The sequence below is a fragment of the Cyanistes caeruleus genome, chromosome 11, assembly GCF_971803275.1.
Source record: "Cyanistes caeruleus chromosome 11, bCyaCae1.hap1.1, whole genome shotgun sequence".
Lineage (NCBI taxonomy): Eukaryota > Metazoa > Chordata > Aves > Passeriformes > Paridae > Cyanistes > Cyanistes caeruleus.
Genome location: NC_141711.1, coordinates 13972507 through 13986343, shown reverse-complemented (window position 1 = coordinate 13986343; position 13837 = coordinate 13972507). Strand labels below are relative to the sequence as shown.

Sequence of the window (13837 nt, the reverse complement as noted above, 5' to 3'; positions counted from 1 at the left end):
CCTGGTATTCCTGCACTGCACTCCTGTATTTCAGTGTTCTGTGCACTGATAGTTTGTCCTAGAAACTGTATTGTATTGATTTAAAAATATCCTAGTTACATGTAGTGAATTAATGCTATCATCATCTGCTCCCAGGAGTCACTGAACCACCCCCATTAAAAACCCTTCACCTTGAAGGATCTGCAGGCTTTGGGTTTCAGAAGCAAATTCTGCAGAATTCGGGTTTCTGAATGTATACCATGTGTACAGAGCATTCAGCCATGCTCTCTTGGCAAACTGCCAGTAGGAAGTAGAATGTTAAACTCTTAGCAAGGTGACATAAAACTTTTCCCAAAAACTAATGAATTTATTAGAAGAAGTAAAAGCAGACACCACTCCCTTGGCTTGTTTTAAAGAGCTTCATCAGTTGTCTTCTTGAAAATCCTTTTAATAAAAATCTTCAGAAGAAAAACTAGACTGGAAATAGGCCAGGAAGGATAAAACAGAGCCAAACAACCAGACCTGACAGTAGCAAAGTGCAGAGGTTGTTCTGGGGAGCACTATACAAAGGTTAACTGCTGCAACTACCATTTGCTCTGCTCCAATCTATATTCAATCTTCAAATAATTGGGTAGGGTAGGCCAACTACCTTTTTTTTTTTTCTTTTTCTTTCTGCAGAACCATTTACCCAAATCTTTTGATGTCAGTAATACACTTTGAAGTGATATGGACAATAAAATTGGGATGTAAAAGATGACAATCACACAAGCCTTGCTTTAAATTTAGGAACTCTGATGACATGGGCTATAATGCCAAGAGCTTTCAGTGGCAGAGCAGAAGGCCAAGAAATGAGGGTATTAATGCACTTTCATGGTCATTGTGCAAGTTTCCTCTCAGGGTACAGAACGGCACTTTGTACACCTTGTAACCCACCCTGTCTAAACAGCAGCTTGGAAATCAAGTAACACATGATAGCTAGAAAGTAGCTACTTGTGCATGAAATGATACCAAAGAGATCCTAGTCGAGGAAACAGAAACAGGACTGCCACACAGGGTGGAGACAATCAACAGCCATTCTGAGCAGCAGTTCCCCCACAATATTCCTGTTAAAATCCAGTTTTTACAATATAGGTACAACAATATAGGGACTTCTTTTGTCCTCCTGGAACTCTGATGCCCAAAGGAATATTCTCAGCAGGGGAGCATCAAAGATCTCAAGAGTTATAAGTAGCATCTATGAGAAATACTGATTTTATCTCTTTGCAGATTTTAAATGATAAAATCTCCCTTGTTGGTGAGGTAACAGTAAATTCAAACCTAAGTTACCTGTACAAGATCCTTCACTGAATCTTACATATGCAACACATCAGCAAATATCTTGCTCAGGATCTGGTTGTGCCATTGCCTCAAACAGGCCTAAAATCAAACTAATATTGTAGAGTGAGGGTGGCCAACTTCTCTGAGCATGCTGCACAACTTTCCCTCTTCTCTGTCCATTCTTGCATCCCTTCCACAACCTGTCAGTCTTCTCAAGGCAATGGCACACTTGATTCTGCCTGCAGCAGATCAGAAGGTATGACTAAAGCTGCTTGAGCTACCACTTGGATCAAGTTTCCTGATTGTTCCTTGCTCACTGTGCTCTGGCTTTCTCTGCTGAGCAGTCCCAGAGCTCATGAACTGGATTCCTTTAAAGATGAAACAGAGGATTCGGTCTGAGAAAGCAGCTAGTACATCCCAGGTGCTAATGAGTAGTCAGTCCAACAGGACAGACAAGAGCTTGTCTGGAGCAGGATTCAAACTCCCTTATAGTGCAGATGGGGAGTCCTCAGCACTTTCTCATGTGCTCTATAGACCTGCTCTACTGGAATCTCTTACCTGCCAATGTAGTCAAAGCCACAAAACCATTTTAGCAGCACAGCAGCATTTATTAGCTTGAGCTCTGTACCATGCTCACTGATTTGAGAGCAGTTGTTAAAATACTGGCTGTGCTGAGGAAGGGAATGGCAATTTTTCTATCACCCCTGCTGTTCAAACACTGTTCTTCAGATAGATATTGACATTTGGCTTAACCATCATCTCACTGACATGGAGTTATCTCTGTCAGTTGAGTGAGGTTAGGCAGGACAATTTGGTCGTCTTAATCCGTGGTTTAGAAGAGGTGCATAAAGTAAGTTCTTCAAATGAGGCCAAGCATAAGTGAAATCATGTTTATGATGCCAAACTCCACAGCATTTTGTATTGACCAAAGATACATTAAGAAAACATGGCTGTGCACCCAATTTCAGCTGCAGAAAACAAATTTCAAAAAACTTCATAAGTACATTTGCATCAGGAAACTAAAAGCTTATTTTAGAGATATGGCTACTTCATCTTTCTGGATGGCTGGTAGTATTTACAAACACAGGAGAAAAATATTGAAATGGAAGCAGGTATCATGAAAACAATGAAGTAATTGTAATGAATATACTAGGTTTTTACTTCTAACACATTAATTTAATCCCTGTTTTCTGTCTATACAATGTAAGCAAGAGGTGAGTGTTACCAGACTTACTGCTCTCTGCATACATCATTGGTAGTTGCAAAGTGAGATGACAGTTAACTAAAACAGAGATCAGTCATTCCCCACTCCTTTGTCAATGCCCTTTGTTTTGTCTCACAATTCTTTTAAACATAAACTGTCCAGATCACAGCCTTGCTTTTGCCTCTATTGGCCCAGGCTGATTCCATTCTTTGGCTGAAGGGTAAGGCCTGAGGTCAAGTCTCTGATTACAGTGAAGATTTGCTCTTGAATTGCCTTGTAAGGATGGCTCCCTCACCAGCTGTCCCAAGTGTACTGGCAGCAGCAACCTTAGCAAGTGCCTTCTCTGGCTGGACATACGGTGCTTTCTTGTTTCCCTCCTGTAAGAAAATAAGGGGGATGACCTGGATCAGTCCAGTATTACTATAGCTCACAACTTCTTTTGTTTCCTCCATTGTTATCTGAATGGTAAAAAGACCTTAAGATAGACTAATCTTTGACAATGTCATCAGGAGATCACTGCCCACAGCTCCCCCACCATTCCCTGAATCCTTGTGCTGCATCACCGAGTGCTTATTGTGGTATTGTGTTGTTAAAACAGCAGCTCAAGCATTCACAGGATGAAATTCCACCTTGTGTCAGTGCCTCCACTTTGATCTACTGAAGAGGCGTGTTATTTCTGCAGCTCTGACCAAGTGTGATGGACTGTAAAGCAATAGCTGGAGTCATGGTATACATTGCATACAACATTCAACATTTCTTCCACATTCCTGGGACTTGCCTCTGAAACCATGTACAATGTGATTAAAACAAGGATGCAAGTGTATGGACAATGAGTCTTGCTTCAGAACATACAATCACATCTCGTTAGCTTCAGTATTAACTACTAGACTAGACAGCTTATCAAATACATACACAGGATAACTGGATTTTTCCATCCCTTCCTCCACGTTTCGGTGTCAGGGCATTACGTGCAGCAGAAGCATGAAAGCTCAGCTATGACTGACATTTGCTGAGATACTGCAAAAATGCATTGCTGACATAAGTACATGCAACCCTGTTTACCAGAGCAGGAGCTGCATGCACTCAGCACTGCTGGAATTCAGGCCAGTTAGCTACCATGGGGCTACATGCCCAGTTTTGCCTTAAAAACTGTTCTCGAAAGATTGCCAAATCCAGGTCTACTAAGAGTTCATCACTACAAAATCCAAAGAGTAGTGAGTAAAGAAAATGTGTGGAGGCATGGGAGGAGACCAATGGGCTGTGCAATTGCAGGTTGAGCACTGTGTGGATCCCAAACTGAACTGGAATTGCCAGTCACTGCTGTCCTGAATTGTCACCTTGCTAGTCCTGAACATCTCCATGTAGTGCAGAGGGTTTCATTTCATTTGCAGAGTACCTTAAAAAACAGAAGTGGAATTCCACTCACTGTGGAATTGTGGTGGAATTCCAATCATTGTAGCCTGATGGATGGGAATGCAGTACATTGTGAGACCAAATTTGGTGCTGCAATTTTCCAGAGACTCGGTCCTTACTGTCACATCTTACTCAAAATAAATTCTATTCCTTCATCAGTGATAGCAAGTGGTTTTAGACAAGCACAAGCACACACTCAAGTGAACACCCTGTGAAAAGAATATTCAGCAGGCTGTGAAATAATGATCAGCTCTGTGGTTCCCATTGGGGCATGAAAAACACTGCCAACATCCTTTAGTTGCCACAGAACAGCAGTTTGTGATACACAGACTACAAACAACCAGCAACCTGGAAAATGCAAGGTTCTTGTGCAGCACCTGATGCAGAAACATCCAGAAGGGAAATCCATCCACCTTTGAAGTCTGTAAGAGCAAGATACAAGGACAAAATACATACAAACAGAATAGATGCATAGTTCAACTCAACTACAACCTCCTCAGCTGACAAAATTGTCATAATAAAAGGATATATGTGTATGGAAAGCTTAATAACAGAACAGACCATTTTTGAGTTACACACAGGCAAATATTGAATAAAAACGATTTTAAATCATAGTAATTTTTATATTGCCTGTAAATAAAAATGTCATTTACTGAAATAAACCAAACCCAACCCAAAAATTGCAGTTTCCAAAATATTATGACAGTTTTACGATACATGAAAAATGTTAAGATTAAACCAAATAACACAATGAGACTTTTTTATCAAATGTCTATCTAACATGTAGCCTGCTAGAGAAAAACAAAAGCAGTCTCACACAGCTAAAGGAACTCACAGTGACTAGGTATGGGCTGTTCGATGATATTTATGGAACCATTTCTGCTAGCAGTGCAAGAAAATGACAGTATTTAAATCAAAGTTTGTAATGCTATTATTGCATTATTTTGGGGTATTTGGATTAGTTTTGTTTAACCAGTTAATGGTATTATTTACAAATCTATTTAAATTTATAATCTGACTTTTCACTTGTTGCAATTTCTTCAAATTATGTTAAGATAAATATGAAATACTTGTGCAGTAGGAGTTTGAGGCCTTTGCCTGCATCTATGCTTGAAAGGCCTACTGAATGTAGGTAGATGCTCCACAGCTACTTCACCATGTTTGCTTTATTTATTTGATTCTTGACTCAAGTTCTATGACATTCTTAAACAAGCTTAGAAGTTATTAGTTTTAGTCTTTGTTTAAATTAATATCTGTATTCAATTTACTGAATTTGACAAAATTAACAGGATGAAGTTATTGATGATAACTTGTGTAAAGTGAAATCTCCCAAACAGAAAGGCTTTCATAGGATGTGCACATTCAGAAGGAAGATGTAAGAGAGCTGTAATGACCAAATAAAGCAGGATTTATATGTGCTGTAATGCATAGGAGAGAAAGTGAAAAAAAAAATCCTCTGCAGCCTGACCTCTGCAAGGCAATGGGCTTTGACTATTCTTGTCCTTTGAAAGAAGATCTGCATTAGAAGTCCTTCAAGAAGGAAATCATTTAAGAATGGATGAAGTGGATCGATGCCAGAGCATTCTCTCATCATGCACCACCAGCACATCCCTCCACATGCAAAAACAGTGACTTCAGTTAGACATGGAACAGATTGTTCAGCTCATCTTCAGTAATAGCATTATTTAGCTGCTAATGAATTTAAGGAAAAAGAAAAAAAAGAAAAAAAGAAAAAAAAAGTCTCCAGTGTCTGTGCAGCACATCATCAGTAATTGTAAGAAATTATATGTACTGCATGAGAACAGGTATAGGAGCAGTAATAAAATAAGGCTTTTTTTCCCTAAAATAATGTTACAGATAAAGCCACATCACAGGCCCAGGCTCAGGCACTACAGACTGAACCTACATTACTTTCACATGTCTGTTATGCTAGGCAGTTTCTCTCAGACAGCTGCTTTCGTATCTGAAGAATATAAACTTATTTTCAAACCCTTATTAAGAGTACTGCATGCGTTTCTAACCAAACCTTTGGGTTTTCTGTAAAAGCTCCTCTTGTGGCAGGATTTTCCTATTAAACCACTGAAAAGTAGAGCTCTCTCTGTAATGGGCACCCCATGCCTTATATTCTGAAGATCACATCAGGAGCAGGGCTTGCTGTAAACCACACCAGACTCTGTACACAGCCAGGTCCTGCAGGCTTTAACTGCACCCTTGTACCTCAGTTCCTGTGGGGAGCTGAAGAGAACAGAAACTTCCTCTGCAGCAGTTCTGTTACATGGGAGAACTGTGTCCCCAGAGGACAGAAGTGAATTTGTTTGATGCTCAGAATGTAAATCAGAGAAGGTGCTCAGCATCACCCAGAGATCTCATGAGAATGCTGGATAACCTGCTAAGCCTCTCCCATCCCAATTCCAAACCACAAGAAGAAGAGGTGCAAGTCATATGCTTTCTAAATTAAGACCAACGTAGAATTTTGTTTACAGGAGCCAGGCTGGGTGATCTTTGCTCTGTATTTACTCTTAAAAGATTCTTAACTTATTTATGAGGAAAAAAGAAGTAAAACTTGTGCATTTACATCACATCCCTGTGTGTTTCCAAGAAAGGCCTAAGAGCAGAGCAGGTGCTTTCATTTCAGCTAGCATGTAAGGCTTATTTATTCTTTTTGTGGTTTTATTTCCCAAGGTTGATTTTGTAAAATGAGCCTGTTTGAATTTTAAAGAATGGATTCTGGTAGAAATATTTTTAAAGTTCTGTTTAAAATGAAAGACAAAAGGCAGTGAGGAATAAGCAACCTTGTTCTATGTGGCAGATTTTAACTGTAATGGGAGGTCAACAAGCAAAGACAAAAATTAGGTACTGCTGTGATCAGTCAGCTCCTCTGCACTGCCTCATTAGCAGAGGTTAAAAAACCCTGCAGCAGACCTGAAGAATTAGAGCAAGGAAATCATGCCTACCCAGTCATTTTCTGAGCACACCCTGAAATACTCTGAATTCTTACAGGCAATCTGCATTTGAGCTTTGTGAATACCTGAAGACATGCAGTAGACCAGAAAACAAAACTGTAACTTAAATTCTTCTGTGCTTCAGGAAATACCTCCACAAGCCATACTTTTCTCTCTACAATATCCCCTTTCATATTTACTTAAGACTCTTTTGCTATTCCTTCCCTTGTTTCCTTCTCAGGAATCTTCTATTCAATTGTCCTTTCCTCATTTTATTGCCATCACTCTTTCAAAAATGCAGCAACAGATAAAAATCTCTCTTCACTGCCCTCTTTTCTCAATGCTTTTTGAGCCTGATTAGGATTGTCTGATGAAAAGGAAGTGAAAAATTGTTGCGTAACTGACAAGGACGAGTTTTACAGTTCATGGCTGTATTTTAATTTACAGGTCTACCACATAAATTTAATTATCCTAAATAAGTAGGTCAGGTCAAAAAATAAACCCCCCAATCAAAATCTAGAAGATGGGAAAAAGCTTCACACCTAAAGTTGTGTGAAGATAGGTGAAAAAATTCCTGTACTGAGCACTGGAAGTATCTTCCAATAACACACATTATAATTTCTAGTATTTTGGTTAGAAAACTAAACTGAAATTTACCTCAGCCATAATAAAGACTATTTAGTAACTTGAAGGCATCCTATTAACAAATGAAAAAAACCTGTATGAATGACAGGTTTCTTACTCTCTATATTACCTTCTGTGGTGAGAAGGAAGTGTAGTTGAACCTTTACCAAACACGAGTCCATTAAGTGCAATTTGGCCCACGAACATGAGCTACAACTTATTTCATTTTGCAAGCCTGCAAATGAAACTTGAATTTTAGATGAGCTTTAGGAAGCCTAATGTCTGTTCCCTGATTCTATCCAGTGCATATCACCATCGTAGTAGGGACTGACTTTATGCTCTCATGCACTTAAAACATGACGATAGGATCAAGAGAGAAAAGGCCAAAAAGATTTTGGTTTGCATAAACTTTTTGTACAGTGCCTGGTTTAGCTGGAGCTACAGAGGAATTCAGAAGTATTACCTTATTCCTAAACCAAAGGAGGGCACTTCATGTGAGTAACAGTGAAGAGGAATACCTGGACCAGAGAAGAGAAACAGATCAATGGCACTGAGAATGAAAAAAATATTCTTGATATTGACCAGTCAACACACTTAATATAGAATTTAGATCTAGATTCCAGAATTTAAAGTTTGATTCTAAGCAAATTCCATTTTTTCTTTTCAGTTATATTGCAGTAAATCCATGACTTCTACACCGATTTTGTATGGCAGTCTTCTATTAGAAGGATCTGCTTCAGGACACAGCACAGGCATCAATCCAATACGAACCATTAGAGCAACAAATGCCACTCTGCAGTGACCTCCCCTGACATCTGACCTGCCCTGCAACCACCAGCTCCTATGGGAAGTTAGAATGGGAATAAGCATCTAGCTAAGATTTAGGCCTAAGATTTGTTTAATTTCAAGATCAACTTTATGTTTTTCTTCCTCATCAGATTCCCTATTTTACTTTGTGAAATTTGGATGAGTCAGGGAATGGTTATCAGGATCAGATATCCTCCTAATAGGGGGACAACTGCAACTTCCAATGTCTTGGATCAAAGACCAACACTGGACTGAGAATCAAATGCCATGTCTAGATGGATGAAAGGGAATACTGTAAAAAAAGTGATACAAAAAGGCACTAAACACAGAGCTGTCCTTACAAGCCAGTGAAAGTACATCTGCATTTCTTAATGTGAGAGGAAATCTACCTGTTTATCAAATTCAAAACACAAGGCTGCTGACAGCAGCAGAGGGGCTTGTAGAGGCTGTTCCCCACTGCCCTTCAAGCACTCTGGTCGCATTTTCTTAGTGGACAAATGCAATTTGGTTCTACCCTCAGAACGGTGTAAGGAATTTGAGTTTCTTCTCTGGAAAATATTAACCCTAAATAAAAACCAAGCCTTCCAGTAGGCTAATAGTACTCTAGAAATAAAAGGAAACATCACAAGATTTTAGGAGGTGCTGAAACATTTGTTTTGAAGTTTTATTACAAAAATATATTTGCAAACATACAAAATTTTGGATGAAAAAAATGCTCATTCTTAAACATTTATGCAATAACTTAACAACTGCAAACATACATAGGTGCTATAAAACCCACACCATACCAAAAACGTTAATGATGCAGTATCTACATTTTTTGACTTACAATTATTCCGGTTTCCAGAAATCTTTCCTGAAGCCCCCCCTTCCCCACGGTCTTCATATTGAGAGAACATGCAAATGGCTACAACTGGTGCATATGCAGAAGTGATAAAACTCAGAAATTACTAAAAGCACATAATGTACATAAAACAAACCTAACTAACCATATGCCCATACACTGAATAGATAAAAATAAATACACCACCAAATCAGAGATACTGCAATTTTCCAACTTGAAGTGAAAGGAAGATATTGCATCTTAACATTTTCGTAACATTGCCAGACAAAAATGAGGTGATACATATTGCACACATTCCTCTTGTTAAGATATGCTGTACAAAGCAACTCAAATACCTGGCAAAAAGATGGCTGATTTGCTCAGAATGCTTTTAAAAACCAAGAAATCCCAAATTGAAGTTTGCTTTCCAAAACATTTCAGAAATTCTATCAGTGACTACACATGGCATAATGAGTTTCAGAAATAAACCAAAATGAAGCAATTAGAAATGCAAGCAAAAATTATACATCCAGCAGCAACTGTTTAAATATTGAGTATTTATACACAGAATTACACATTTTATATTAAATCAGGATGAATCACTTGAATTTTTTTTATCACTCATTCTGCAAGTCTTCTTTAATTTGGAAAGATATTCTGCTTCTGAAGTTAATAGCTGTTAGGCACCTTTCATATAAACTTTGCATTGTTAAATAACAACAGATTAAGTCTAACTACAAAACTGGGAATTTTGATTTTCCTGAACAATTCAGCAGCTGTAGGTTTTAAAACTGTCTTTGATTGGGGAAAAAGTAAAAATCCAAACTCAAACCTAAAGTAACTTAATGTGAGCCACAAAAAACATGCTTAGGTAATAATTAATTTGGGGAATGTAGTCTGAATTAATCATTTTTTGATTCCCAGAAAAAATAGATAAAATCCCCATTAAGCCAGTATTTAAAAAAATAAAAATCACTTGAAAATGGTCACAATCATTTCCTGTGATAGGCCAAGGTAACCTGCTACAGACTGGTTATGCCTACATGAGGATAACACAAATCAAGCACTTTAACAAGCTGGTCATTTCAAACTTATACAAAAATTTAAAAAAAAAAAATTACAGAAAAAAGTAGTTTTTAAATACTGTCCACATTAAAAAAAAATATGAGATTTTACACTCCATTCACCTTGTGTTTTACAGTGAGCTTTTAATTAAAGGAGTTTATGTTAGAGCCACTCCCCTGGCTCTTGTCACACCTCTGCACCGGGGGTTCCTGTGTCTGCTGGCCCCACGCAGAGGTTGGAACAAACACACACACCTGCTCAAGGTGTGAAGGTCGCTGTGGATGCTACAGTTTCAACTCTGGTTCTCTGCCAGTTCATTTGGAAAGCTTGGGCAGGGAAGTAAACCAAAAACCTGCTGCTACCAGGACACCACAAAACCAAAGTGAAGTAAGGACCGGCTAACTGCTTGTTTCCAGCTGCCCAGGAACCCTCACAAGTCAAGGATATTCAAAGTATTATTACTTTTGTATGGCTGAAGAACTCAAAATACAACTCTTTCCTATCATTTCTACAGATCTTTGGATATGACTGTATTTAGCAAACAGTACTAATGTGCACTATCGGCTTCCAACATTTTGATTTTTACAAACTTTTATCAAATCTTGAAGAAACCATAACCTGTCCACGAGAAGTGAGAAGATACAGACTCTTATCTTTGCTAAATCCAGGTAAGAGAAACCCTCTATTTGGCTTAGGCTGTCCATTTTTGTTCAGAGGAACTGCTCACTGGTTTGTCCCATTCAGTGAAACTTTTCCTAAAAAGTCCAGCAGAAAATCAGTTTAGACCTTCAATCTAACTTGAGCCTCACTGTTTATGTGCATACACAGTACTGTAACTCCAGATTTTAGGGAAGAAGCTCCTATCTTCCTTAACAAAGTCTGAGTTTGTATTGCTGAATTCAAATGCAACCATTAAATCCATTATATTTCTTGATGAACGCACATTAGCATCTTTCCCTGAATCTTGCACATTTTTCTAACAATATACTATATATTTTAACTGGAAACACTGAACTCAAAGGCTGAGAAGAGCTTTTCAGAAGGCAAGTAGTGCTAAACAAAATATATTTTCCACTAAAAAGCTAGGAAACAACTAAAATAGATCAAATACATAAAAATGTAAATATTTGTTGTATCTAAAACATCCTGATTTGTGAACAAGTCACAATTAAAGCTCAATTACTAGTTTCCAATTAAATGGCCATGCACCTTGACTATGTCAACATTAACTAATCCTTAGGATATCTATACTTACATATATGTTGTAAGGAGCCAAACAATATTTTTCTTCATATTTCAATAGTGCTTGAGGGAAAAGAATGAAGCAGTGCATCATAACTCACTACAAAGATCATCTCTTTACTCAATAACCCAACACTTTTCTACTGAAAAAGCATCCTTTAAAACTACTATTGCTGGAAAAGGTGAAAACCTGAACTCAGATTAATAACCTTTGCATGCCTTTAAGAAATAAATACAACCTATGGGTAAACCAACAGAGCAGCATAAGAAAATAAAATTTAAAATTTTCTGATTTCAAATGGGAAAGTACCCAGTTAAATTCTTAGTGAATAATGACTTACTAAATCACATATACCAAGCAGTAACATTTTAATTAGATAAACTTCAGACTACGAAGTGTGCACTAATAATCTGGGGAGAGGGCAACAGAAGAAAAGCATGCATTTGTTTCCCATCTGCATGGTTTTCAACACTGCAGTTCCAACACAACTGAGGAGTTAAAGCCAACTATGGTGTGGTCCATTCTTAAGCTAAAAGGGAATAAAATATTTAAATTTTATCAAACACTGCTGAACAGGAAGAGAGAGTCTTCCAGTGCTGGTCTCCTAACTATAAATTTAAAATGATAACGTGCAACTACTTTGTTGCTTAAACTGAGCATTTTGCTCCTATTTCAAATTTTGCCTTTTTAGAGAAAATGGCCCAACTGGCTTGGGTGTTTTATGTCAGTAACACAGAAACAAATAAGATTAATGAAAAATTGAAAGGATGAATTTACATGCATTAGCTAGAGACTGCCAATGTATTGAGCCAATCACATTTTTGGACCTTTTGTTAAAGATTTAGCTCCAATGGCCTGGCTTCCAGACTCTTTTGTTCCCCACACCTGCCAGCTTAATCACAAGGCATTTTGCTCTCATTTTCCTTAGTCCTTCAAACTGGAACTAAGTTCCCACAGTTGAATTTGGTTCTGGTGTGCTGTAGTGTACTACACTGTGCATTTGCTGGCTGAAATAGTTTGGAGTCTGTAATCCTTGAACAATGAATACAGCCAGGAATGAGAGCCAGAACAAACATCTGCACATTCAATTAATGCCAATGAGAGCTCAAATGCAACCTAAGTCCCCTCCCCAATAAAAAAAAAAAAGGTTTGCTGGTGATGATCACAGTGAAAACCTAGATCATTCTGAGAACATTACTTTCTTAAGTATTTAAGGAACAATCTTTCCTAACAGGTTCAAATTCAAGACATTGAAAACTAAATATTCTTTTACAAAAATATTAGTTTTATAGATGAGGCATAATTGTTTCTTAAATGAACATATTTTAAGCAGATTCAGCTTCAATTATAGCTTAATGTTGTCTGTACTCTTGGTGAGGACTTGCAAGTAGACTTCATGGATAGTGCTGAGAAAACGGGAATCGTTCTGCAGGAAAAATAGAAACACATAAGGAACATTAGTGAAAAGATGCAAAAAAGGTTTAATTTAATGGCACTTTAGTTGTGATAAGGATTCCTTGCAGCTGACAAGGGAAGTAGCTGTGTGCCTGCACAGAAGGTGCTGTTGGAACACACACAGGCTGTGAACCATGAGGCTGGGCAGCAGCTGAAAGCATCACCAGGCACTCTGGATGCTCAAACAGACAGGGGTCACTGTGTCAGCCTGGCCACATTTTGCTTCCCTCTAGAGTCCAAACCATAGTCTTAAGCACAAAGAATCCAATTCTGTGTATGAGCTCCCAAATCCAGTCTACCTGAGTGTCAGATGTGATGTTGTTTGTCAGGCCCAAATGGGACTGCAGTCTGCTCTACAAGAATTCCCATGTCAAAGCATGACTGGGAGGTGAATTGGTTTAATCTATGGACAGTATTTACAGTATTTCTTGAGTCTAATTCCTTCAAATGACAAGTTACAAAACTGCAATCTAATAAGTTAGCTTCAGGATGTAATACTCTCTTTACAAGGTCTGAACAGAGAGTACTCCCATGTTGCAGGAGACGCCTATTTTGGTCTTCATTCAGCTCTCTCTCTGTAAAGACTGGAGACAAATATCCCTGTCAGCTCTCTAAAATCACCACTCAGAATATTGGCAAGAGAGCTCAGTTCCAAGATTAGTTTAAGTCTTTAATTAGAAAACCCATACACACCAGTAGAAGAAAAGGTTATGTAAAATGGAACAGATAAACCAGGCAACCTAATGATGGGATCTGGTAATGACCTTCTTGGTCCTAACAAATTGGTCACTGGGAAGATATTGTTAGTTATTTTTAGACTTGCATTTTTGGTACAAGCTCTACTAACACCAACATGGAGTGAGCAAGAGAATCCTGAAGTAAGAAAGAACTGTTTGTCATTTATGGCAACTTCACTATGACATTAGAGGTCAAAATCATCTCAGTGCACAGCTGCTCCCAACATC

At 38.2% G+C, this 13837-nt stretch overlaps 1 protein-coding gene across 4 annotated transcripts in view; it reads right to left on the bottom strand.

The window, feature by feature from the left end:
- Positions 1 to 8916: 8916 nt before the first annotated feature.
- Positions 8917 to 13837, bottom strand: part of DCP1A (decapping mRNA 1A) — a 34410-nt gene continuing 29489 nt past the window's right edge. For all 4 annotated transcript variants that reach the window (XM_086846709.1, XM_086846710.1, XM_086846711.1 and 1 more), the window contains one exon: positions 8917 to 12843. In XM_086846709.1, coding sequence (XP_086702835.1) covers positions 12763 to 12843 — 81 coding nt within the window. In that variant the 3' untranslated portion in view covers positions 8917 to 12762. The remainder of the gene's footprint in view (positions 12844 to 13837) is intronic.